At 32.3% G+C, this 27494-nt stretch overlaps 1 protein-coding gene across 1 annotated transcript in view; it reads left to right on the top strand.

The window, feature by feature from the left end:
• The window catches only part of LOC106709321, a 28042-nt gene extending 7109 nt beyond the window's left edge, over window positions 1–20933 (top strand). The window contains exons 2-3 of the mRNA XM_045683185.1: window positions 19520–19653; window positions 20564–20933. Coding sequence (XP_045539141.1) covers window positions 19520–19653; window positions 20564–20567 — 138 coding nt within the window. The 3' untranslated portion in view covers window positions 20568–20933. The remainder of the gene's footprint in view (window positions 1–19519; window positions 19654–20563) is intronic.
• The last annotated feature ends 6561 nt before the right edge of the window (window positions 20934–27494 follow it).

Consider the following 27494-nt stretch of genomic DNA (forward strand, 5'->3'; position numbering starts at 1 on the left):
CATGGAGGCAGGAGCGGTACGGGATTTTACCGATCTTCACAAGTACCTCCATGATTGCTGCATCTCTGTTCTATAGTTATGTTCTTAGTTCCGTACAGAGTTTAATAGTATCAGTGTACATAATATATGTTATGCGCAGAATATGTTATCGATGAGAGTCTTTCGTAGGAATGCGGCAAAACATGCCGGAGAGGTTTATCCGTTCATTTAAATAATAAGGCAGGTGCGCGATAACTACGTAGGTTGAAGCTTAAAATAGTTTGTATTTTTTATTGTAAAATAAATTTTATTTACGTATTAATTTTCCATATTTGTTGAGTAAAATTTCTGTAAAGAATAAAGTTAATTGTTTCTTGATAAAAGAGTTACCGTGGGTTTCTATGACCAAAATCCCTGTTTATAACTAGTTCTGTGGATAGGATGAATATATTTTATATATAAGACTAGCTATCGCCCGCGACTCTGTCCGCGCGCAGTTAAAAAAAAAAACTAAAAGGGGGGGGGGGGTTATGAAAAATAGATGTTGGTCGATTCTCAGACCTACTGAATATGCTCATAAATTTCATGAGAATCGGTCAAGCCGTTTCGGAGGAGTACGGTGACGAAAACTGTGACACGAAAATTTTATATATTAGATTTTGGTCTCAGAAACCAACGCTTAGTTGTGCTGGATTTTACGTGATGTTTTTTATATCAACAGTATTTAATTTTTATTATTACATTAATAGTAATTCTAACTTTGTTATTTGAATGCGTATTATATATGTAAGTAGTGGTATACATTTTGGTTACAAAATTACCCCTACATATTTGCTCGCATATTTCACGGTAACTAGGCACGAAGTTGCTACATTTTTATTAATTTAAGCGTCAATTTGATGATCTAATTTAGTTATGTACTAAGGCAAGGCTTTAGTGCTAGTAAATACATAATTGTATGTATAAAACAATATATAACCAAAGTCATATATTATATTTATAGTAAATTTTTAGATTACCACCACTTGTATTTTTAGCCGACTTCAAAAAGAAGGAGGTTATCAATTCGACTGTTTTTTTTTTTTTTTTTTTTTTTTATGTGTGTTACCGCGAAACTCCGCCCCTGATGGTCCGATTTTGATGAAAAATATTTTAATCGAAAGGAAGTGCTTGCAGGTGGGTCCCATTTTTTTGTTTTTTTTTTTTAAATAACTAGAAGACTAGTAGATTTTGAATATAGCTTCAAAATTTGTTGCGAACATTAGGGACATTTTTGCTTTCAGCGCTTACGTAGGCTAAACTATAGGACCTACATAAAAATGATGTTTGGCGAATTGAAGCTCTTTAAATGTGCTAAATAAAAGTCCGCGATAGCATATATCTATCTTTTATAGTTTTCTCACAATAACCATTTTTTTCTTCAGAAACATCAATTAAATTCATGCCCTATTTCCGACGCTATTATTCGAGTTCAGTATTAACCCTTATGTAAATAAACATGTTCATTATCAAGAGAATTTAATGTAGATTATATTTGCAATTGAAACTATATCATTATGTCTAATAGTTTAGGAGATATCGTAAGAATAAAATTACGCGGAAACGAAAAATGCTACACGAAAAGCACAATTTTGCTTTCTGGGCTTACGTAGGTCACACTATATGACTTACATAAAAATGATGTATGGAGTAATTATAGATCCTTAAATTTGCTAAATAAAAGTCTTCGGTGGCATATATCTATCATCTATGGATGTTGTTCACAAAAACCATGTTATTGTGAACAAACTTCGATTAAAATGCACACGAAAAACAGCGTCGTAAGCTTACGGCGCTATTATATTATATTCAATATGAATCCTTATCCAAATAAATATGTTTTATGGCTAGAGTATTAAATGCAGATTACATTAGCCTTTAAACTATGTAATTCTGATCAATAGTTTGGGAGATATTAAATAATTAAAAACTACGCGCATTCGAAAAATGCTAGTGCGGCGCGCGGCTGGACAAAATTAAAGGCACGCTACGATGTATTAGTTCGGTAATTTTCAATTTGTATACCGATTTTGATAATTATTTCATTGTTTAAAGGATAAGTGGTTATCTGCTGCATTCTAAATTAGTTTTTGAATTGAATTACACACATATCAAATAGGAAAGTCCTTTTCTTTATTTGTCTTATTTATGTCTTTATACGTATTAACAAAATTTGTAATTGAACTTCAATTTCACTAAAAATTGTGAAATAAAACAAAAATTTTACGAAAAAAAAAATAGCCGACTTCAAAAAAAAACAATCGCAAACAAAATGCACTCAAAAGTAACCTAAAAAAACCAATTTCAAACAAAATGCACTCAAAAGTAACCTAAAAAACCAATTTCAAACAAAATGCACTCAAAAGTAACATAAAAAAAAATTCAAACAAAATGCACTAAAAAGAAACAAAATAATGTCATGAAAACTCTCTAAACTCTAGTAGTTAGTAGTAGGGGCTCAGTTTTCCGCAACTCCACGACAAGCGCGTATTTTGGGTGTCTCTAAACTCTAAAGAAAGTTCTCTTCTTTCTTGTAACATGTCTATATTGTATAATTATTGTTATTTTGGAGTCGGTTTCGGCCTAAGTAGGGACATAAACGTAAGTATGTCTAATACATCTCAAATATAAAATGTCACCTATTTACTTCGGCCGACACCGACTGCGAAATAACAATAATTATACAATATAGACATGTTACAAGAAAGAAGAGAACTTTCTTTAGAGTTTAGAGACACCCAAAATACGCGCTTGTCGTGGAGTTGCGGAAAACTGAGCCCCTACTACTAACTACTAGAGTTTAGAGAGTTTTCATGACATTATTTTGTTTCTTTTTAGTGCATTTTGTTTGAATTTTTTTTTATGTTACTTTTGAGTGCATTTTGTTTGAAATTGGTTTTTTAGGTTACTTTTGAGTGCATTTTGTTTGAAATTGGTTTTTTTAGGTTACTTTTTTATTATCAGGTAATGAGCTAGAGGCCACGTGGATTCGCAGAAATAGGAAAGAGAATATTTCCCCTTCCTATACTCCTCCTGTCCGTCAAATCCACGTGGTAAATAACTTTTATACAATAGTAATTTCCTATGAAAATTAGTGGAAATTGAAAGAGGACTAAAATAAGGCGACACTCATCAGACGAATCACGAAATTGCTTGCACTTCACGCTTGTCTTTTATGTCGTAATGTTATTGCACTGGTCGAGACGACCAATTCGTGCAATAGATGTAGTTGTTGCTGGCGTCTATCACTGTTAAATAGTTGCATTAATACATATTCCATTTCAATATGATATCCATACATGAATACATTGATAACGACGACATATTCAGAGGCGGAGGATTAGACCGGCCCTCATAACAGCACCGGCTTACTGATACTGATATCCCTTCATTCCCTTTGAAAAAACCGAGACAATATTATATTAAATAGTTACTACCGCGTGTTACTAGACAGACTTAAACCGACTTGTATATTTTTTAATCAAATCCCAGGGCACAGTTACACTGCACTACTTTACTTAGCAGCCATGATTCAACACGCGTGTGACCCTCTTCCATTGTCGACTTTTACGAACTAACCGTAATAATCCTGCACGCAATTGTGTACCTTATTTCTTAGTGATAAAGTTGGAGTGGAGTGCAAATGTAATTTTGTCATCTTAAATCCCACGCGGGGCGGTCGTCCAACAACGGTCAATGATTTCTGCAAGCTCTGCGAGTAGTAAGTTCGAACGTAACTCATAGATTCATCAATACAATTATAGACTGTATTTCTTATCAAAATAAAAGCGATAATGCTTTGACAATTACATTTGTTCGATAGTATACGTTGGTTGAATATAAATTATAATAATGATTTCTCTATGTACCTTCGTTTCTTTGCATTTAATGTGACGTTGATATAAACTCGATTTGAAGCTTGAATATTATTGAATACAATCTGTAAGCAAGTTAATTTTGTCTTGCCTATATAGAAATTGAGTACAAAGCAGCAAAAAATACTCTTTGAAAAGGTAGAATTGGTAGTTATCTATTGAACATTTTGGTCATGTATAAATCTTACTAATATTATATACTAGCTTTTACCCGCGACTCCGTCCGCGCGGAATAAAAAATAATAGAAAACGGGGAAAAAATTATCCTATGTCCGTTTCCTGGTTCTAAGCTACCTGCCCACCAATTTTCAGTCAAATCGATTCAGCCGTTCTTGAGTTATAAATAGTGTAACTAACACGACCTTCTTTTATATATATAGATGTGAATGAATGGATGTTTGTTTGAAGGTATTTCCAGAACGGCTCAAAAGATCTTGATAAAATTTGGCACAGATATATAATCTAGTCTGGAAGAACACATAGGCTACTTATTATATTTTTTTTTAATCCATGCAGACGGATTTTCGGGCGACAGCTAGTCCTAAATTAATATAAAAGTTTTAGTCTTGAAGTTATTAGTTTTTTGATCTATTGTAAACTGGAATAAATATTCATGCTAGGCCCATAGGTTTACCCTATCAATTAATACCAACTATCACCACTAATAAATCTCTTGAAGGTTTTCTGTAACAAATAGAACTCTACAGCTTTCTTTTCCTACATCTTTTAATATTCCAAATGTTATAGATGCATCAGAAATCCTAATAATATTTGAGATCATACTTAAAAATAACTTGAGAGATTGTAAAGGTTGCAATGTGGCTTGCTTATTGTCTGGCAGAATGTGTCTATGCACAAAAGACTCCTGACCTTGGCCCGATCTGGTTTGCTTTGTGCATTAATTATGTCTTCATCTATCTTCTAAGTGCAATTGTTTTCATCTCCTTAAGAATTTTACATTATAATTTTATCGTAAAATCATAATGGATTTGGAAAGATTATTTATCGAATTGTTTTAATTAATTTGTGTTCAATTGGTTTAGTTATAGTTTTAGTAAAATATAAGGGCAATTCAAAACATATGTATACGATAATATATAATGACTTTAATTATATTTTCTTTACTAATGACGAAAAAATATATATGTTTTTTGTTAGTTAACATTTATTAGGTATTATTCTAAATTATTGTCATATCTAAACTAATAAACATATTGTTCTCGTTGAAAATAGAGATAAGTTTTTGTATAGGTGTTTAGGTGATTAAAAAAAATTATTAGATGCCCGTAAAATAATTTAAAAAATAATATTACATTTAGTTACGTAACAAATTATATTTAATTGTACTTCTTAGAAATTACACAATTTACAACTAACAATATAAACGTGCATAGATTTGCATTTCATTGCGATCAAATGATACTAAATCCCGAGTACAGAAATGAAATTCTCAACTATAAATGTTTATATTTTTTGCGGCCTCAAAGATGCCTCACGTCATTATGACTTTTGGTTAACGTTTTTTTTTATAACGAGGCAAAAATATTTAACGGATGACGTAGTTGTTTAATAATGTTTAAGGATTTTGATCTTTAAAACAATTAAGTTAAAGATTAAAATACTTTGAGATGTAAAATGAATACGAAGAGATACTTTATAATCACGTAATTATGTGTCCGATTTATTTCGTACCTGGGCTATAATTTTTTCGTTAGTATGTTACTCACTTTAGCATCTAATTGGCGTCTCTTGAAACACATTAGCCGACTTTTATATATGTACAAGTATAAATTATATAATAACTAAGTGAAAAAAGTAAATTAGCCTTGTGAGATGTGGTTTGTATTCATCAAATATTTTGAATAAACAAAAGCGTGAATCAAAGTTCCCTTATAGATTCATATCGAATCGAATCTTAGGCCCATCGTACACAAAGAAACGTAAAGATTTTCGAAACTAATATTGTGTACTTACGTCCCGAGTATCTCGTAGCGCGCGTTCCTTACACACTTACGCTACATAATTTAACAAAATGTCAACTGTATAGATTTGCACCGCCATCTTGAAAATCGCAACGGCTTTTCTTACGGCGGGCGGCTTCGAGGAAGAAAGAACAAAATGTCGGCAATGCGTGCCTATGTACGATCATCGCCGGTTTATGAAGATTTACGCATAATAAAGCATTGTGTACGAAGTGTATTAAATGTGACATACATGACATGAATTTGCTCACTCGAGCAAAATTGTGTTCGATGAAATGTGAGACAAGCGTTGTTATGATCATTATTGCTTTACGTTAATGAGCTGTTAAGTTTTTTAACGCTGCAATGCGCGGGATGCGTGACATTCATTGTTTGTTGTACCTGGTCACGCAATCCTCTCATCTAATATTAAATTCACTTTTAAAATGTGTTCTAATAAGAATATACGATAATAAGTAACGAAAGTACTAATGTTATAATGTTATAAGATTGTATGTTAATGGTTACAAACCTAAAGAAATACCGATGAAAGTATGGATCGATTATACGAAAGAGTATATGCGTAAAACGGAGTGAATTAAAATATGATGGCTGATAGAGATGTATGGAAGAGTTGTACATACTGTGCCGACCGTAGGGATAAAGGTAGGCTCCCTCTGATGATGATGTCCAAACAAATTTTACCGAAACAGCAGAAAATATTAAAATGACAAATGAGATAATAGATTTGAAAGACATGTCTGCCGACCCCATAGACGGAGAATGGCAAGGTGATGATGATGAATTGAAAAAGAAATTTGTTACTGTTTACCCTGGCGAAACTATTTTATTACTTGAAAGAAACCTTTATAAATTTGTATTTAATTACATTTATAGGTCAAGTTTTTTATGAGTCGAAAATAAATCATCTAAACTATTCGTAACACAGATTGAGATATAAGTGAAATAAAAACTTTTTATTTCATCTTTTCATTATATAAAAACGCTTCTGACCAACCGATAGTCATGGAACTAATTCAAAAAGGGCTCTATTTTCGATTTTAAACACAAAAAATAGTCAGTGTATAATGTAATAACTTCTCTTTTGATCATCTTTGTGATTCGATACGGTTTTCGAAATGAAACAGCACGTAATATATTCGGGGAGTGTGAAAGAGATGGCGACTAACTTTACTGTATACCTACAGTTACAAATTGACATCTTCACGTTCATAGTTCGTGCGTGCTATAAAATAAATGAGCATATCGTATGGTTTTCTTGTTTCAATTAACTAAGTAACGGATCGACTTGGCGACGGACCTTGGATAGCGGTTTTAACGTCACAAGTGCATAAATTTCATGTGTTAAAGTTATTGATAAGTAAGTTATATTTAATACACGGAGTCATTTGTTAAAGCTTTTTCAATGATCATTCTTTTCATAATTCTAGTTCTCTTCTCTTTCACATAATCTATATATATAAAAGAAAGTCGTGTTAGTTACACTATTTATAACTCAAGAACGGCTGAATCGATTTGACTGAAGATTGGTGGGCAGGTAGCTTAGAACCAGGAAACGGACATAGGATAATTTTTACCCCGTTTTTTATTTTTAATTCCGCGCGGACGGAGTTGCGGGTACAAGCTAGTTTTTTAATAAGGAAAGAATCGATATATAATTACATTTGGCATGGGTAGGGGTGTATAGGAATTGGAAATTCCTTATTTAACTTATTTCTGTGTATTCTATCCTCTGTCTATTAATAGTGGGCGACGCATCTGCAACATTTTTCTTTATTTAAGTTGCCTTTGTACAGCAGTCACAACGCTAGTCTAGTTATAACAATTGGTCGCTTGTTTTGTCTCAATCAAATCAAAGATATTCAATTTTACACAACAAAATATAGTGTCTTTATACCTAGTTTAAAATCTTTATCTGTGCAATAAGACGTTCCTTCATGCAACATTGCAAAATTCTGAGTTCACAGGAAGTAACCTGTAGGTTTTGATTTCTTTGCGAGGATCGAAAATTTACGAAAATTTGCGGCATAAACGACTGTATCTTTTGATTACGTTGGCTTAGAAGTTTTTTATTCACAGGATCAAGGGACAGTAGACTTGAGTATTTGATCAGATAAGGATCATGACAGACAGATGAAGAGACAACAAAGTGATCCATTAAGGATTTTGTTTTTTCCTTTTCAAGTACGGAACCCTAAAAACAAAGTCGACAAGAGCGAGAAAATTTTCATAGACTTAAAAATTATACGGACACGACTTACAATAAATTAGTTAAGCATTAAGTTAAAGTATCATAAAATATCGACGCATGTTAACAAAAACCTGTTTCAGTAATTTCATTTAATTTGTATTCTAACGTAGTGAATATACCACGCATTAATCTTACGAAACATCTAAAATAAACAATTCTGTAACTGTATTTGCTTAGTCACGATATTTTTCGCTTTCACGTTTTCATATAAACAGTGACAGTGATTTGTCGTTTGTAGTTTTTTTCATTGTAACTAACTTACTTATATACTTTGCTTTTTAATTGGCAAATTAAAGAATTTCTAAGCTTAATTAATTGTCCTTACCAATATTATAAATGCGATAGTGACTCTGTCTGTCTGTCTCGCTTTCACGCCAAAACTACTGAACCGATTTAAATGAAATTTGGTACACAGATAGTCTAGAGCCTGAGGAAGGACATAGGCTACTTACTTAGGCTATACTTCGAGAGTAAACGATACGTTCTCTGTTCTGTTCTGTTCTCTGTTCTGCTCTTTGTTATGTTCTGTTCTCTGTTCTGTTCTCTGTTCTGTTCTTTACTGTGTTCTTTGTTCTGTTCTGTTCTGTTCTTTGTTCTGTTCTGTTCTGTTCTTTGTTCTGTTCTGTTCTCTGTTCTGCTCTTTGTTATGTTCTGTTCTCTGTTCTGTTCTCTGTTCTGTTCTTTGTTCTGTTCTTTGTTCTGTTCTCTGTTCTGTTCTTTGTTCTGTTCTCTGTTCTGTTCTGTTCTGTTCTGTTCTTTGTTCTGTTCTGTTCTTTGTTCTGTTCTGTTCTTTGTTCTGTTCTTTATTGTGTTCTCTGTTCTGTTCTTTGTTCTGTTCGCTGTTCTGTTCTGTTCTTTGTTCTGTTCTCTGGTCTGTTATCTGTTTTGTTGTTTGTTTGAAGATATCTCCGGAACGGCTCAACAGATGATGACATTTTGCACAGATGTAGAACATAGTCTGAAAAAACATATAAGCTACTAATAAGTTTTTTTTTAATTCCGCGTGGAGGGAATCGCGGCGACAGCTAGTTTATATCTATTTAGTTTGTTCAATCGCATATCCATTGATAAATTCTGAAATAAAAAGCAATAAGTTCTGCGAAACGCTTTTGTTATTAAATTTATTTAAAAATTAATTTATCGTTATGGTGTAAACGACATAACTATTGATTTCATGTACATTTATTTTTCTAGTCATTTTCTTCTTGCTGTATATAGAACTAGCTGTCGCCCGCGTCTCCATCCGTGCAAAATAAAAAATTGTATTAGTAGCCATGTTATTCCAGACAACGTTCTATATACATGCCTAATTTCATCAAGATCCGTAGAGCCGTTATCGAGATACCTTCAAACAAACATTCATCCATCCACCCATCCAAACATTCGCATTTATAATATTAGTAAGATATACCAGTTGAGCCACCCCCTTAAATCCCCGCCCCAATAAAAAAATTATTATTATTATTATTATACTGATTTTTTGGATATGTTTAACATGTCGGAATTGAAAATTCTGTATTCCTAGCTGTTAATGACAACTTTTTATTAGCTGTAATTTTTTAATTATCTCATACTTTTAAGTTAGCTATAAGCTTTCCTTAATAAATAATTCATCCATCCATCCATCCATTCAGCCTAGTAACGCCTACTACTGTGCATAGGGTATAATAAATAATTACTTACAATAAATCTGGTACTTTCTACACAGAACCATTTCTAACATGGTAGAAAATCTCACGATCATAAACGTTTTATTGTTGTGCTAATATTTGGTATACGAGTATTTGCTTCGGCCACGGTTTGTTTATTTAACGCTTTCAAACCACATAGAAACCGAGAAAGTTAACAAAGAAGGGAACGGCAGTTGGGTTTGCTAATAGTTAATAAAAAAATAGCTCTCACCAATATATTTATACTAAAAGAGATTTAGAATTTGATAAACAATAAACCCGCAAAGAATCTAATAACTTCTGTTAATTTACGTTCATTTTCTGAAAGGTAAAGTAATTTAATTTACGATTGATAATCATATTAATTTAACATGGCCACGGCTTTAACAAATATTATTGGTGTTTTAGTATTTTGACTTTTAGAAATTAGATGTTAATACTATATGTTAAATGCTTCGCCGAATTTTCTTTTCAGGCCACTCACTTGACCTCTGGTTTCTGGTTTATAAAAAAAATTGGTCTAATATTAAAAATATAACATTGTCTGTGGATAAAATATATAAAGGTATACGATTGTTCACTTAAAGTAAAGTATATTATGAAATAAAAATTCATAGTTCGTATCACGAGAAAATTGACAATTTGACTTCACGGGTTCATAAGCCGCGGCACGCCGTGAAATTTTATAACTCTGGAATACGAAAAAATTTGCTTAACATTGCGTTACTTATTAAACAATTGAATTACGAGCAAAAGTAAATCTCTGTGTCGACAGATTATAAATTACTTAAAGATGATGAAAACCTTTCAAAAATCGGATTGCACTTACAAAGTTACGATATAAAATCATCAGCAGTTTCTGAGCACGGGTATTAGGCTTATTCTTACGAAAAACTCAAGGACGAAAGTTGTGTTAATTTTCTTTGTATGTAGAAATTAATTTGTTAAATTTTCAATTTGGATTAAAAAATCAATATTGCAACTTAAAATGCATCAAGGCTTTTATAGCTATTTGATAATGTTTACTATTGCAATCAAAATTAAGCCTTAATTCTAAAAAGAAAGAAACTAATTTCGTTAGTACAAAATTATTTCCTTTACGGTCAGTAAGCACATTGTGTCAAGACTTAGTCGAGCATGCGTGCTAGTTACGTAACAATGTCGCCATATTACATGTTGCAGACAATTATTTTTTTATTAATTAAATGTCTTAATTGCGTGTGAACGGAATCTAACGTGAAATTACTTTCCAAGATTTATCCCAGTTGTTTGAAGTTATTATATAATTTTAGACTTATTTTTAGTTAGATACATAAATTGGTGATTTATATTTGCACAACAATTAATGTTATTTAGTTTAATTACTTTAGTTAATACTAAGTATTTGGAATGTATATCGTAAATTGATATTGCATGTGGAGTAGTTAAACTTTTTATTTCTTAGTTTAGCTTTGTATCCCAAGAAGTTATTAACGTAGCTTTAGTCCTTGACTTGATCCGAGCGGAATTAAAAAAATAATAATAAGTAGCCTATGCGTTCTTCCAGTTTGTGTCCAATATGCACAGATGTAAAGAGAGCCGTTCAGCCATTTTGGAGTTCCATACATCCAAAGTTTCGCATTTCATCACTAAAATTTTATTAATCTGTATCCAACTTGTATACGCATTTGTGTGGTCTTAATTAATTATACGAAGGACCGTTTCTAATGCGCATACATTTCTTTCAAAATAGCATATCCTTAAGTAATTATAATTAATTCAACCCGTTGCATACTATCAAAGCAACGTATTCCTTTGGTACCTTAAAATAATGTACTTTAAGTTGTAATTTAAACTCTATTGCTATTGTTTTAAAGGTCGTTAGTAATGCAAGGATTTCCATATCAATATGTAGGTTGTAGTCAATGCAAATGTCAGGCAAGTGGCACGTTTCGATCGGAATGCGGGTTTCGAATGAGCCCACTGCGTTCCGAATACTCGCCTTATATAGTGACCGGCGAATGTGGTGAAAAATTAGTTTGCTTATGCGTTAATTAATTTTAGATATTTATGAAAAAAATATAAAAGGATATAAAATCGCATAAAAGGACAGACATTCATACTGACATTAGATTTCTATCTGATTATATATACTTAATATCCCATGCTATTTTATTAATAAGACGTGTCATAAGGGAGTCCCGAGTCTAACACGTCTGTTGGGTATTGAATGTCAATCGGTCAATGACATCTGTTTCGGCGGGAGAAACTCGATGGGCGACTTTTTTTATATTTTACTTTCTCAAAGCCCCGAATGTTGCGAGCTCCGATGGCGTGGTTCGTTTTAATAATAAAATAAACAAAAAAAAAACGAAATTACGAATGCGAATTTTATTTATTGTGACAACACTGAAGGAAGTTAAACGTCAGTGATTATATACCATTATTTGAAACCAATGCCTTTAGAAATTCAATACAAAAGGTATTATTAAGGTTAAACAAAAGGTAACACTCGGCTGGTTTTTCTCACCGTGACATTTGTATTAATATAGAGTATATAGAGATTATAAGATAACATCATCAAGATATCATCATCATCCGTAGCAATGCCGCCGTATTCAATAATTTCCGGGAAAACAATTGAAAACAATAGACAACATTTGCTTTTAACATAAACAAACAATATCGCTTCAATAGCCATATTACTGTCGATTAGAAAACCCCCATTTAAATATTACCATAAAGCATAGACAATTTGAATCCATTTTTATAATAAAAAAATACTAAGATCTAGATAATATATCATGTAATGTCAAATGAAACAATACTCGATTGGACTAATTCGTATTTGTGACCCCGACCTGCATGCTGTTCACTCAGCCATGCGATCATTAACATTGCAATAGTAATAAAATGCACAATCAATTAACAATCACATTATAAAGTCGAGTTAACGATTTAATTTTTATTACCGATTCTATAAAGCAACATATAATATCAACATATAAAACGGTAATCAAATTTTTAAATAAATAAAGATAACATTTATTCAGTGGAGGCTACATAGAAATAAATAGACGTAGTCATGTACGCCGCATGTACCCCCGCGACTCCGTCCGTGTGAAATTAAAAAAAAAAAAGCTTTGCTAGGAGCTTATTTGTTGCGTCAGACTATATTATAAATCTGTGCCAAATTTCATCAAGATCCATTGAACCGTACCGCAGATACCTTCAAACAAACATCCATCCCTCTAAATATTCGCATTTATAATATTAGTAAGATATGTTACATTGCATGAAGATAATTATATTCATACTAAATACTTCGAAGCTATCGGTTTAGCTAATGACCAGATAATCCTAAAAAAAATTAAGTAATGTTTGTTATTCTTACTAAACTTCTTGGGAGAGCTTTTACTTTAGAGCTATATTCTTGTAAGCCTTCATTATGAGTCGCTTTATAAATTGTGCTACTTATTATTGGTTTCTGAGACCGAAATTCCTGTATAAAACATATTGTTGCATATGTTATGATATGTTTTGAAGATTTTAAACATAGAAAACAACTGTTAGTTGCAAAGATTTTTTTCAAACTAAACTCGACAATATAAGAATCAACTGAGGAGCAATATTCTTTAGAGGTTACAATAAAATCTATGATTAGTGTTATGTTATACTTCGTATTGGAAGTAAGCCAGCTGTGATACAGTCGTTGACATGAAAGCTTTACAACCTTGAACGGACTTTGTCATTGTGATACTATGTGAGTGGTATACGCGGTATACAAACTTGTCGACGTGACTGTACAGATAATGATTACTTGATACTTAAGATCAGAGATGAATCGATACTTAAGATGTAAGACTAGTCTTTATTTTTTTATTATTGATATTCCTTGATTCCAAACGTACAAACAGAATGAAGAAAATTTCTTATAGTTATAATGTTCACCTTTAATTATAAATTTTCCCGGAAAAGTATTTTTCAAATTATCATAAATTTACAAACAAACAAAACATATATATATATATTTATTATAATTTGTGCTATAAGTAAATCTAATATATAAAATTCTCGTGTCACAGTTTTCGTTGCCATACTCCTCCGAAACGGCTTGACCGATTTTGATAAAAATTTTTGTGCTTATCCGGTATCTATGAGAATCGGCCAACATCTATTTTTCATACCCCCCCATTTTTTAAGTGCGCGCGGACGGAGTCGCGGGCGACAGCTAGTAGTTTCTATAACATTTCTAATTGACTATTTTAAATGAATACCTTATCATTTGCAACTATCATTCTGTATAGTACAAGATCGTACTATTTACAACATTGTAAGACATTGCTCAGGCGCATGTCTGTGCGTCGGAGACATCAGTTGTATGTACAGGAGAAACCCTTCACTGTGATATCGATCTAGATCTACAAATAGGTATTGTACATCTACTGAATATCTCGAGATTCCACTGTCGGAAGACAGGTGAAATAAAGGCGAAATTTTGAATCGAAACCTCAGTTAAAAATATGGTTATATATGTTTTTAAAGTAATAGGAAAGATTTTGTACAGTTTTAAGAAGTGAAAATTTATAATTAAACAATAATGCCTCAATAATTTATGCACTTCGACATTTATCTAATAAATCAAGTCGTGTAAAGTAACTCTTGCATATCATAGAATAGTATTAAATTGACCGTGTATTAATAAAGTATAGTCAAACCTTGATAAGCGAGAAACCATTTGTCCTTTAAGAGTAATTGTCCTATCCCGACGGATTACCTCCATAAGCGAGATATTTCAGTTAGAGGGAAACCTCTATAAACGAAAAAAATATTGCCTTGAACTCTCGTTTATCTAAGTCCGACTGTAATAGCAGTAACCTAGATGAGAATCATCAATCAAACCAGATAAAAAATATGTTTTACTTTTGTAAGGATAGCTCACTAGTTGAATTTCGTGCATCACGACTTAACATTTCACGGTCGCCTGCTTTCGTCTTATATTGTTTTATTAAGTTAGCCTTGAGCGCTACGGAATGAGGAAAGCATGCATATGTATGAGGTATATTTGTAAATTACTATTCTTTTACTTCATGTTTAAGGAAAATATATTTACGGTTATTTATGTTTTTACGTTAAGACAATCATGATGTTATCAGTCATATTTGTATAATGAGATATCTTCCATGTACAGTCGCCATGTTTCACGGTGTTCAACTTACAGATAAAGCTCTTAAGGTCGAATAGCACCAATGAACGCGACTGTACATGTATTTTCGATTTAATTCATACAGAATATAATGGTTAGCACTACTAACGTAGGTAAGAGGTGCAAATAGACAATGTTTGTTCACTAACTTGTAGAAAGTAAGACAACTTGGATGTCTTCATTCAAAGTTTTTCAGTTATGAAACAAGTATTCCTACGATTGCATATACTTATCATTGTTTCATAAATTTACTTGGTCTGTTTGTATATTCCTTAATCTTAATAATATTATAAATGCGAATGTTTGGATGGATGGATGTTTGTTTGAAGTTATCTACTGAACGGGTCAACGGATCTTGATGAAATTTGGCACATGTAGAACATAGCGTGGAAGAACACATAGACTACTTATTAAGTTTTATCTTTATTCCGCTCGGATGGAATCGCGGGCGAAAGCTAGTCTAATCATAGGTATTAATTTGTGTAAATTTTAATGAACTATAAACGTTTTCCTCGATGTGCGTTATTTGAAATCTGTAGGTGGTTATTTGTGAAAATCTGAATTTTTATAGTTATGTACGGTAGGTACAACGTGAGTATACAAAGGAATTATGAACACATTCGACTACGTTGGCATACGCGATTGTGTTAACGCAATACAATAACAAACACAGAAGCGTAATCTTACGAAACTACAACATTGTTGAAACATGTTCACTTGAGCGACGTAATAACAAAATTCGGAAGGCAGTTGCTGACAATCACGATTTACTTTGAGAAATCTCTCTAATAAATCTATACTTAGGGTGTGCTTAAGTTCAAAGGCTTTTTGATAACCTAGCCTTGGTTCTTTATACGTTTAGTTAACAAATCATACTAATATTATAAATGCGAAAGTTTAGATGGATGTTTGTACGAAAGTATCTCCGGAACGGCTCAACGGATCTTGATGAAATTTGGTACAGATGTAGAACATAGTCTCGAAGAAAACAAAGGCTACTTAGTACTCTTTTAAATTCCGTGCGGACGGAGTCGCTGGCGACAGCTAATACCTAAATAACTTCAATAGTAAAAACACTTTATTTCAAGACATTTCGAATATTAAAATTTATAATTGTAGGTTAGAACATAAAAGAGGCGTTTGTCGTTTAGCAGTTGCTTGCTCTCTCTTCCGGCATCCGTTCTACACTAGTGTGGTAGTTACATTAGACTCATTCTTCACTAGTGTAGCCGCCTTTAGTAGATTCAAGTTCACTTGTAGTACGGAATTGGGTTTTATAACTTAATAACTACTTCATAACAATTTTGGTACCACTAATGCCCCTACGAGTTCACTTTATTACATTAAATTCGTGGCATAGAACGTCTTAAGTGATAATGTAAGTCCCTCATCATCTCCCTGGCCTTTTCCTATATAATACAAACTAAATAATTATAGCTCAATATTTCAAAATTACTTCTGAAAAAACACCAAGAATAAAAATTAGTAATTAAATAATATAAATAGAACAAAACTTCAAGTTCTTGTCTTAATAATTGTATTGATTTTTCAAAACTTTATTCACTCCAATAGATGAGGTAAATCTGGTCATTGTGGGCAGTATATGTGTCTTTATAAGTCTCTATCGGATGAATTTGATGCAGTTAGTGCTGTTTCGGTGTAAGAAACTGGTAGCAATCAAGCATCTATAATTAGCGTTGCCAGGCGTCCGGATAAAGACATAGGTAGGCTTTTTAATTGCTTGCCGGCCAAAATAAACGGTTTTCCGGCTTTTGTTAGGCTTTTTACATTTCCCAAACGAGAGTGTACCTATTAATACTGAGATAAAATTTTAAATAATATAGGGTGTCCGACCTTTCTACCCAAATGTCCGGCTAAACTGGCTGGTATGTCCGGCTAGTATGTTTGGCGAACTGACAACCCTAACTATACTGAACAATTACGACTATTTTTACCATGTTTGTTATCTGGTATCTTTTATTTACACTTTCTATTGTTGATATCCTCCATCATTAAAGTTTTATCGTGATTATAAATCATTGTTTATTCAGCTTGTTCATTGAACCGTCTGTTAATGATTCAGTATGAATCATTGAGTTGCGCCCAGTTATTAGCAGACATCTTCACTTTCAACGCTTTCTTATGTGCTAATGGTGTATTGTGGCTAAATTTAACAGCGGCTCCACGCATTCCGTTGTCGGTAATTATTATCAATGGTTGGTTAATATGACAAAGTTAAGCGGAACTTTCTATAGATTTCGTTTTCTAACAACGTTTTTAATGTGTCATCGACTATTTGTTTTGGTTGAGAAAGTATGTAGGTACTTAAAGACGGGTGTTACCCATAGGTGTATAAAATAGTGAGCGATATACTCCCCTACCTATTCCATTTGCCCTTCCCTCCTGCACCCTAGCCATTTCTATTATCCTTGAAATGTAATGTCATCTTACCCTTAACTTAACTTTTACAGATTTTCGGTGCTGAATTAGAAATTAATACAATCCTTTAGAATCTTGTTTAGTGACAACATTGATTGGATTATGAATTGCAATTTTTTTTAAATCTAAATTGAGTTTCCGAAAAACCGCATCCCAAAAGCCGCTAAACTATGCCAGTATCTGTGCGCGCAGTTGCAGGCGAACTCTAACGGGACGTCGAGATGTTAAATTGGCGTGCACTCAATTAGCCACCGCACCGTGAGACACGTAACTTGTTGCACAACACGCAACGCGACATGCGGACACGATTGCGAAGCGACTCTATCGCTTCCTTATAGAACCGTTTACTTTGATCCAGAATTCAGATCGCGATGTATTACTTAGATTGATTTGTAATTAGTTCACAAACGTTTGTTAATTTAAGTTTTTATTTCCGCGGTTTTACTTTAAATTGGAATGCATCATAAGAATGTCAACCTATTCGACGAAAAGACTTACGTCTTATGATAACCCTTTGGAGATGTTATTCTTTTTGTTGGATGAAAGGACTCGGAGGACTTATCTTACTAATGTACTTAATATTTATTGCACAATGTACTTTAGACTGATTTATGAACTTTAAATTGCTTCAATACAAGATATTTGATATTTCTTACTATAAACGGTTTCATAATTCATAAAATGACCTAACGTTATTCTAAGAATTTCGGCTTGCATTGCACTGGTGAGTAATTTGACCTATGGCGTTTCACATCAACAAGTTCCAACGCGCGGACGATGCGACGCATGAAGGACTATCTTATATTATAAATGCGAATATTTGGATGGATGTAAGGATTTTTGTTTTCAAGGTAACTCCAGAACGGTTTAACGGACATTGATAAGTCAGAGATCTAGAACATTGTCTGATAGTACAAAAGTCAGACAAAAGTAAAAAAGTGGATTTTCATTATCCGCAGATATCATGTTACGTACAGACACTATAATTTAATGATTTTATAGATACATCTGAAAAACGAAGTCGACCTAATAGTTTAGTCGTGTACATTCGAAATCAAATTCTGATCCATTCTGAAGTTAGTCTTCCAATAAAATATATCGGTATATACATATTGTTTTTCAAAATCATATTTTATCTACTCAAAGAGTGTTCACTTATTTTACGTGTTCGAATTACTCGTACATATTATTTGTATTGGGAAGACTTTTTCAAAAGATGCCTTTTCGGGGGAGAGAATGGAAAGAACTGCTCTGAAGACTGCTTGGTTTAGCCTTGCTACTTTTTGATTTTTCACACGACCTTACTGCGGAGCTTACTTTTAGTTAGGGGTGACTAGGCCATAGTCAACCACGCTGACCTAGTGCGGGTTGACTTCACACATATTATTGAATATCTTCGCAGACATGTCCAGGTTGCTTATAAATATATATATAAATCAAAAAATCGAAAAACACATTGTTACATGCTTAATCCCTGAGCCACCGATGATCTAATTAATTTATAGTTCAGTACAATTGCTATAATTATTACTCAGTGGATAACATTGATTTAAATATTTTCTGTCTGATTTACTTGATTAGATATAAACTAGTTCGATATCGACGCTTTAAATGTATTCAACAACCTAAAATGACACCAATCTCGTTTTTGAGGTCGTGTCTGTGATATTGAATTATAACAGTTGTTTTTTTCTAGGTCATCCGGATACTTAGAGACTGCATAATCTATACGAATTATTATTTAAGATCCTTAATTTTATATAACCTTTATCAATTTTATTACTACTCTTTGATTTCTTGTTTTTTTTTTAATATATTACCATATGTACCATATACGAAAATGTTTGTCTCGTGTATTATAAAAAAAGAATGGAAAATGCCACAATTATTTATGAAATTAAAACAATAGAAGTAATTTTTTTTGTAGTAGGTTATAATAAACTTACGATTGTTTTGTTGTTTTTTGTTTTTTTTCATTAGCTTGCAATACAACAAAGAATAAGTAACATGTCATGTAAAGTGAGATAATTAAATAAAAACATAATAATTTAGTGTTTTCTCTTTACGATGTATTGAAATAGTTCCTTCTACAATTCCAGGTGGAGACAGGCAGAGAAGAACTGAAGAAGGAGCGAGAGATAATGCAGCTGGTTGCAGGTCTACAACTGGGGCCCGACGAGATGGAGCGCCGAGAAATGCCGCCGCACATGATCAGATCCAGGCACGGTCCTAGGTATGATAACTACACCTTTTTTTGGTTTCGAAGAATCTTAATAAACCTTGCTTCTGGGGGAACGCAAGGTTATGTGGGGTTTTACCCACTAAAACCCCTTCAGTGGCCATCTTCTAGTGCGACGGCGTGAGAGGTTAAGTCGGGTATTCTAGGCCTAGGTCGAGGCCTCTATAATCCTAAATATTCCCCATAAAAATGTGGATGCTTCATTGAATCTAGGGTAAATGAACCAGTTATACCCACCCTTTTAGTTAATCAGAGCTATTGATCCTTTCTTTATTAAGAACTAGCTTTTACCCGCGACTCCGTCCGCGCGGAATAAAAAAAAAAAATAGAAAACGGGGTAAAAATTATCCTATGTCCGTTTCCTGGTTCTAAGCTACCTGCCCACCAATTTCCAGTCAAATCGATTCAGCCGTTCTTGAGTTATAAATGGTGTAACTAATACAACTTTCTTTTATATATATAGACTAGCTTTTACCCGCGACTCCGTCCGCGCGGAATAAAAAAAAAAGAAAAAGAAAACGGGGTTATCCTATGTCCTTTTCCTGGTTCTAAGCTACCTGCCCACCAATTTTCAGTCAAATCGATTCAGCCGTTCTTGAGTTATAAATGGTGTAACTAACACGACTTTCTTTTATATATATAGATAATTGAAAATCAAATGTATAATTTTTTACGTTATAAGGTTCTAACTCAAATTCCATAGAAAAAAGGGAATTCTAGTATTATTTAGAACTCTGTTTGTGTCAGTTGTATCTAAAGGCATATCTATAAAGTACGTGAAATATTATCTTAATTGATCATTCCAAGTATATAATTTTCATCTCTTATTACTTTCCACGTTTTTAATGTAGTCCAGTGTTACTTTTGACGTTGTTAATATAACACTTTCTTGTTATGGTTTCAGATAACACCACGCCATGGGAGCGCCGACGTGCGACTGTCAAGCAGCACGTGTCCACCGGATATGACAATCACTTTACCTCGATTCATGTTCGATTCACGGATCAACAACTATTTAATTTACCCATGTCGCAGCGTTATTTCTACCTAGTACTCGTACTGTGTTTATTTTGTCAACCGCAAGAATAATTTTGTACGTCATAGAGTTACGATTGCCGATTCTTAATCGATACCTACAAACATCGATTTGTCACGAACGCGGCAACTTTCGAATACACGATTCTCAATCGTTAGTTCTCGATTTGCCATGAACTTTAAAAAATCTAGTAACTTATTGAGAAATTATAAAGATTTTTTTTTTAAGAATTACATTTAACGAATACAAATGCTTGGTGTTTATGAGATTTTGTTCTGTATTTAAAATACATTAGTATAGAATATGAGGTTTTATGTTTTTTGTATACATCACGAAATTTAGAACAGATAAAATAATTTACTGCATGTTGTTTGGAACATCAAAAAATTAAATATTTACTAAAATAAGATAATGAAAAATGAAAAATAATTAATTTATTGACATAAAAAATACAGAAGATAATTACGAGGTCATTTTATTTTGAATTGGTAAAACTTCCGATTTCAAAATGGAATGAAACCTACTTAATTGCTGGTCAAAGTTGTAACAAATTGTACATTAATTTGAGTCTATAATCGATAATGTTATTAATATGAAATTAATCGATTTCGAAATTGATCATAAAAAACAAATAACTCATATCTTATATGATTATTACCTTGACGTGAATTTGAACTGTCGTAACATTTAAAGAAGAATATAGTGTCCGTCTTCCTCGTTATGTTTTAAAAACTGATACATATATCAATATGTTTTTGTTAAGGTGTTACGATAAAAGAACATTGCAATGTAATGGAATATTTTAAATATTATTCCGAGTTGTTGAAATTAATTACTTACAGACATTTATTTTCCATTAAAATATTATCTAAATGGGAAATATAATTTGTTGTGTATATCAAGTACGTTAATTGCTTATTCTATTTTGTATCTACTGTCGAAATACGTCCCTTACTATCAATTTGAAAAAAAAAAATACAGAGACATCCTTTTGTTTAAGGCACTTCGTACACAAGGCAACGTAATTCGTCGAAACTAATACTGTATTGTTGCGTCGCGAGAATCGCCTTCCGCGCGCTCCGTGCACACAACGTTGAATAGTCGACGCGAGTCGTTTATTCAATCAGAACAGGGTTAGCGACTTCATGACTGTGTAGTTTTGCTCCGCCATCTTGAAAATCGCAGAGACTTTTCTCACGACGATCTGTTGGAAACGACTGGTTTTAGTGACATAAGAATAAAATATCGGCGAAGCGTGCATGTGTCGCTTAGCGACTAGAATCGCTGGGTTTCGAAAATTTACGTTGTCTCGTACACCAAGGGACGAAGATAATTTTATAAGATAAAAATAAGCAATAATCATTATCTGTATATCTGTAATTATCTGTGTCAACTATTTTCTTATTCTGTAACCAAATAATCTGAACTTTCGTATACATTCTGAGGTTTTCCTCCAGTCAACTAAGATTGCGAATGTTGAATTTAAAATAGATTTAGTACCTAAGGTAGTCATTTTAAAAAGAGGATTTGAAGCATGTTTCTTTTGTATTTTCACTGAAAAATAGTACATATCAGAATACAAAATTAACTTTTGTTATTGGTTATTGAAATCTAAAAAAATATAATAATATACAGATTTTCAAATACGCTTCTCATGTATTATTCATTCAAGGGCCAAAGATCAAATCTCAAAGCTTTGAAAATGGCACAACTCTTTATAATTATCAATAGATTTTAAAAAGGTAATTTGAATGGTTAAAACAATTAATTTTAATTTTGTGCACAGCTGCAACATTGATATAAAACCATTGATACCTAATCCGAAGCACAAAGGGGACGCGAAAACAAACCTACGGAGGCCTTTTACTTGGAAAAAAATCGGTGTTGTCATTTAAAATACAAAATGATATTTCGAATATCGACTCTAGTTTAGACGTCAAACTTGAATGTATATTCGCACTATGAGCACAAATATCGAACGTAAATTATTAACAATTAAAAATCGCAAATAAAGTCGTAACAAAAATGTAATCCTATTCGATATGTTTTATTTTTATGATCCCATGTTGTTATGACATTTATTTTGGCAGAATGAATTCATTATCTGTGGGTCTCAGAGGTCAAAATCATTTAAGACATATTGTCATCTTAGTTTTGTCAAAGATTATGAGAGAAATTTTGTTATCCACGGTATTAAGAGTAACTGTCAAAAGATTCAGGTGTCAGATATTCGGGTACGTCTATATAATATTTAATTAATTTTCTATTTAATACTTATTTCGGTACTGTAATAATAAAAATTCAATATGAGTTGTGGACATCGCTGTCACGTAAAGGTTACAAACATAGACTTATACCTCAAGACGGATAATACCAAGCACACAAGTAAGGCACGTTAGAAGGCTTTTTGGGGTAAAATTTCCCAGTGTTGTCATTTACATTACAATATTTGCATAAAAAGTCAATCGCATAATTTTTTTTTGTTTCTTTTTTATTTCTTAGTTCTTAGTGCAGTTTAATAATATTTTTAATCGAGACATTTTTAAAACACGACTTAATAATTTAATAACAACGATAAAACAAAATATTGTCTTTGTTAAAAATGTTTTTGGTTTTATATTAATTTAGATAAATAATTACAAAAGAAAACTAATTTAAAATTAAAAAAAATATAGTTTCTTTTACTTTTAATTTCATAGAATTTATTTTCCCGAATTTGAGATTTTTTTTTTCACGACACTGGTATACTTTTGCGTCAGGCAGTCTTTTGACATTTTGAAAATGGTCTTTTACTTTTAGATGTCAAACTTGTATGAAACCCTATCTATATAAGGTATAAGTCTATGGTTAAAATATATTTTCATATTCAAGTACATATTATATAACCTCAAATGTAAGTAGCGTCTATATAAGCCATTTGTACATAAGGATTTGTACAAAAATAGACAGAGCAGTAATATTATAATACTTAAAATGTAATCTTAAGAAATGTATAATATAGATAGTGTTTGTGTTTTCTTTTTATATATCCTTAAATATTGTTAATGTCGAATCTTTTAAACGTAATTAAGTGCATGCAACATGTAAATAACTAAATAATATTTGCATTCAATTTATTCCCAGTTTGCGTTATTCCAGTCCAGTAATTGAAATCAACAATGTATGTGATCAGTGGATAAACTCACAGTGGAACACATTTTGACCACATAAACAAAATGGAATGCATTCCGATGTGAGTTTCCATTTCTCCAGTCCATCCATCATTGATTTCGATCGCTCGAATGGAATAATGTAAACTGGTAATTATAAAAATATTTTAGGCTATGAGTGCCATTAACTTTATTATTTTGTTTAATCCATTCTAGTTGATAAATAAAACAAAAAAACATCGTATTAATGCAACGAAATAAGTTAACTCGGTGTATGTTAATTATTTAAAACGTGTAATTGGAGATCGTTAATTTCAAATGTTAACTATAAAGTCTTGTATTTTTTTCATAATAAAGTATAGTCGTAAGTATGTATTTTATTTATTATACTAGCTGTCGCCCGCGACCCCATCCGCGCGGAAAAAAACTTAATAAGTAGCCTATGTGTTCTTCTAGATTATGTTCTAAGACTGTGCCAAATTTCATCGAGATCCGTTGAGCCGTTCCGGAGATAACTTCAAACAAACATCCATCCATCCATCCATCTAAACATTCGCATTTATAATATTAGTAAGATGTAATTACAGTTCCATCTAGCGGTGATTTTACAAATTAATTGAGATTATTGAATAATTTCTACACCATTTTGGAAGGCTACAGGCTACAGTAAGCTTGCAGTAAAGAGGGCTATATTGAGCTAAGAGGAAAGCTTACTGAGCTTTAAAAACATTAAGGTTTTGGCTTAACTTTTGCCTGCCTAGAGTGATATAGCTAGCGAATAACATTACCATGTCACAATCAGCCTGGGTTCGTTCAGTGCTGAACGTAGGCCTCCCCCATCGATTGCTACAATGCCCGGTCCTGTGCCGTCCGCATCCAGTACACTCCCACAACCTTGACCAGGTTATCGGTCCAGGTCCGATTACCAGATCAATTATACGGAAAAGATTGGTAATCTTAGAAAGATTGGTAAAATTTGGATTAAGTAGTATTTAACTGAAAAAACCTGCAGGAGCTACAAGTGATGGAATGGCAGGAGGAGCCTCAGGACAAGCGACTCTGGCGATCTCTTGTGTCGGAGGCCAAGTCCCACTTTTTGTCGCTGCGCCAGCGGATTAAGTAAGTAAGTGATAAATTAAGCAATCTATTGGCTCTTATACTTCAGAGGTTTGTTTCTCACATTAAAAATATAAAAAAGGTGTGACTTCTGGTATTGCCTTGCCTAGTGCATGCCATATTGAAGGAAGATTTCTCGTATCCTGGTTCCTTATAAATATTAATAAGTTACCTGTCAATTATTATCATACCTTTTACATCTATAGCCTTGGTGTGAAAATTTTTCCTTATCTGTTACGAGTGCGTGATCCAATTAAATGCGTGTGTTGAAAACACGCACTTTTTTGGCTCAGTACCAAATAGACGCTTTCTAGTAACTGGGTTCACTTGCTTTCTGTTAATGTTTTTAACTGTTTGAACGTTATACTATTCGTACTTATGATTTACATTTCAAAAGACTTGATGACTATGTTTTGTATGTAGGTTTAACAGTGGAAACTTATAGATAAATTTGTATGCTTTTTATGTAAGTTTTGGGAGAGTATTTTGCTTTAGATCGCTTTCCAAGCAAGCGTCATGCTCATTTGACGTATTGTACACTAATGGTTTAAATCAGGAATCCAAACAAAAATTTAAAATATGTTATACTGTAATATATTGTAAACATTATTTTATTGTGTTAAAGTTGTAATCTTGCTAATCTTTTTAAATTAGTTTATGAATTGTTTCTATTGTTTTCGATATTTACAACAAATTCTAAGGAGAACAATTTATAACATTTGTTATTTGTTTCTTGCAATTTTAGAATTCAGTTTAGTTATTATTGAATTAATAATTATTGTAATTTTATTATTGATTTGTAATGTTAGTAAAGCATGTGCCAGGTCGTTGTTGTTTATCATAACTTTTTTTTATTTTTATTTTATGACAGGAAAATTTTGGAATATGGAATAAGGCAGTGGAAATTGGCTTTCGAGAATTTGATTTGAGCTTATTTCTTTTAATTTATTCTCGGTTTAATTTTTATAATTGAGATTTTCAAGATTGTAACCTCAAGTTATATAAATATTTACATATTTTAATGTAAACATGTAATTCTCGAGTATACAAGGTTTTATATGATTCAAATAGATATGATTTGTTAGTAATTCCAACATTTCAATAGTAGTATTCTTTCCAAGAAGACAATCTTAGAATCATATTTAATACTTACGATATTTCTCTGATTTGATATATTTCTCACTGATAACAGAGGGCCTAGAACGAGTACTTGCGAGAAAGCATATGTAAGTCACGACAAAATTAGTAACATATCTGTTCAGCGCCCTCTATCGGGCGTTCAGTACAATGTAAAAGTTTATACAAGTGACATCGACATTTTGTCGATAACGTTATGAAAATGCATATCTTAAATATACCTAATAGATTGTATAGAGACGATACCGTTTTCTAAATTAAGTCATTACATTCGGATAAGAAAGGCAATACATTTTCATTTAAATTTAAGTGTATTTCCCGATCATAATTTGCCATTCGATAATCTGTTTAATATAACAAATAGGAAGGAAATCAATAAGAAAGGAATAGCTACGATTTTTTTAGTGAATCCATTATCTAAGCGCTATATTAAAAATATTTTAGATTTTAGAACTTTAAATTGACTGTTGCTAAATGTTTGTAATGAGCGTCAGTGGTTCAGTGGTTAAACTCTTGACTTGTAATCTGCAGGTCCTGGGTTCGAATCCCGCCATATACCTATGTGTTTCTTGACTTTCGATTTACATATGTATATTTATCCGACGTTGTTACGGTGAAGGAAAACAGCGTGATACAATCCGCACCTATTTAAAAAGAAATTCAAAGTTATGTGTAAAGTCAACCCGTACTTGGCCAACGTGGTTAACTATGGCCTAGTTACTCTTAGGGTAGACTCCGAGCCCTTAGTTTGAACATACAGTGAGCTAATGATGTTGAAATGTTCGTAGACTGAGCAAAAGCAAATGACACGGTATGAGATTTAGGTTTTCTGTTCAGGATAATGCCGATTCAAAATCTACTCAATAAATGTTTAGTTTATTAAAGTATTAGTGATTGTTACAACTTTGCATGAGAAGACGAACTCGAAAAGCTCTCAATATTCAAAGTGAAAGCTTAAGAAATACAAAGAATGATAAACGGATGAGCAATGCAATAAACGTTTATGTACAAAATTGTAATTTTTAAAAGAGGCGCGCACTTTCACTGAATAATTATTTTTTTATACCAATGACAGAAGAAACGAGTAGGTGGCGTACAGTCATAACAGTAATTTACAACAATATAATTTGTTGTACGTCGCATACTTGATTAAAAAAGTTTTCAATATAATATTGTACTATTTTAATATCTGTGTTCATTACATTTTACATATTTAGTACATTTTTAAGTTTTTATAAAATTATCTACACGAATCCTTTAAAGGATATACAAATTCGTATTATTTTATTGGTAAACAACATTATCTAAAAGAATCATGAAGTAATCTTTAATTTCACTTAAAAAATAAATTCCGATTATTTAAAATACACAAGCAAATTAAACAAATTGTCAACATT

The sequence above is a fragment of the Papilio machaon genome, chromosome 21 (genome assembly GCF_912999745.1).
Source record: "Papilio machaon chromosome 21, ilPapMach1.1, whole genome shotgun sequence".
Lineage (NCBI taxonomy): Eukaryota > Metazoa > Arthropoda > Insecta > Lepidoptera > Papilionidae > Papilio > Papilio machaon.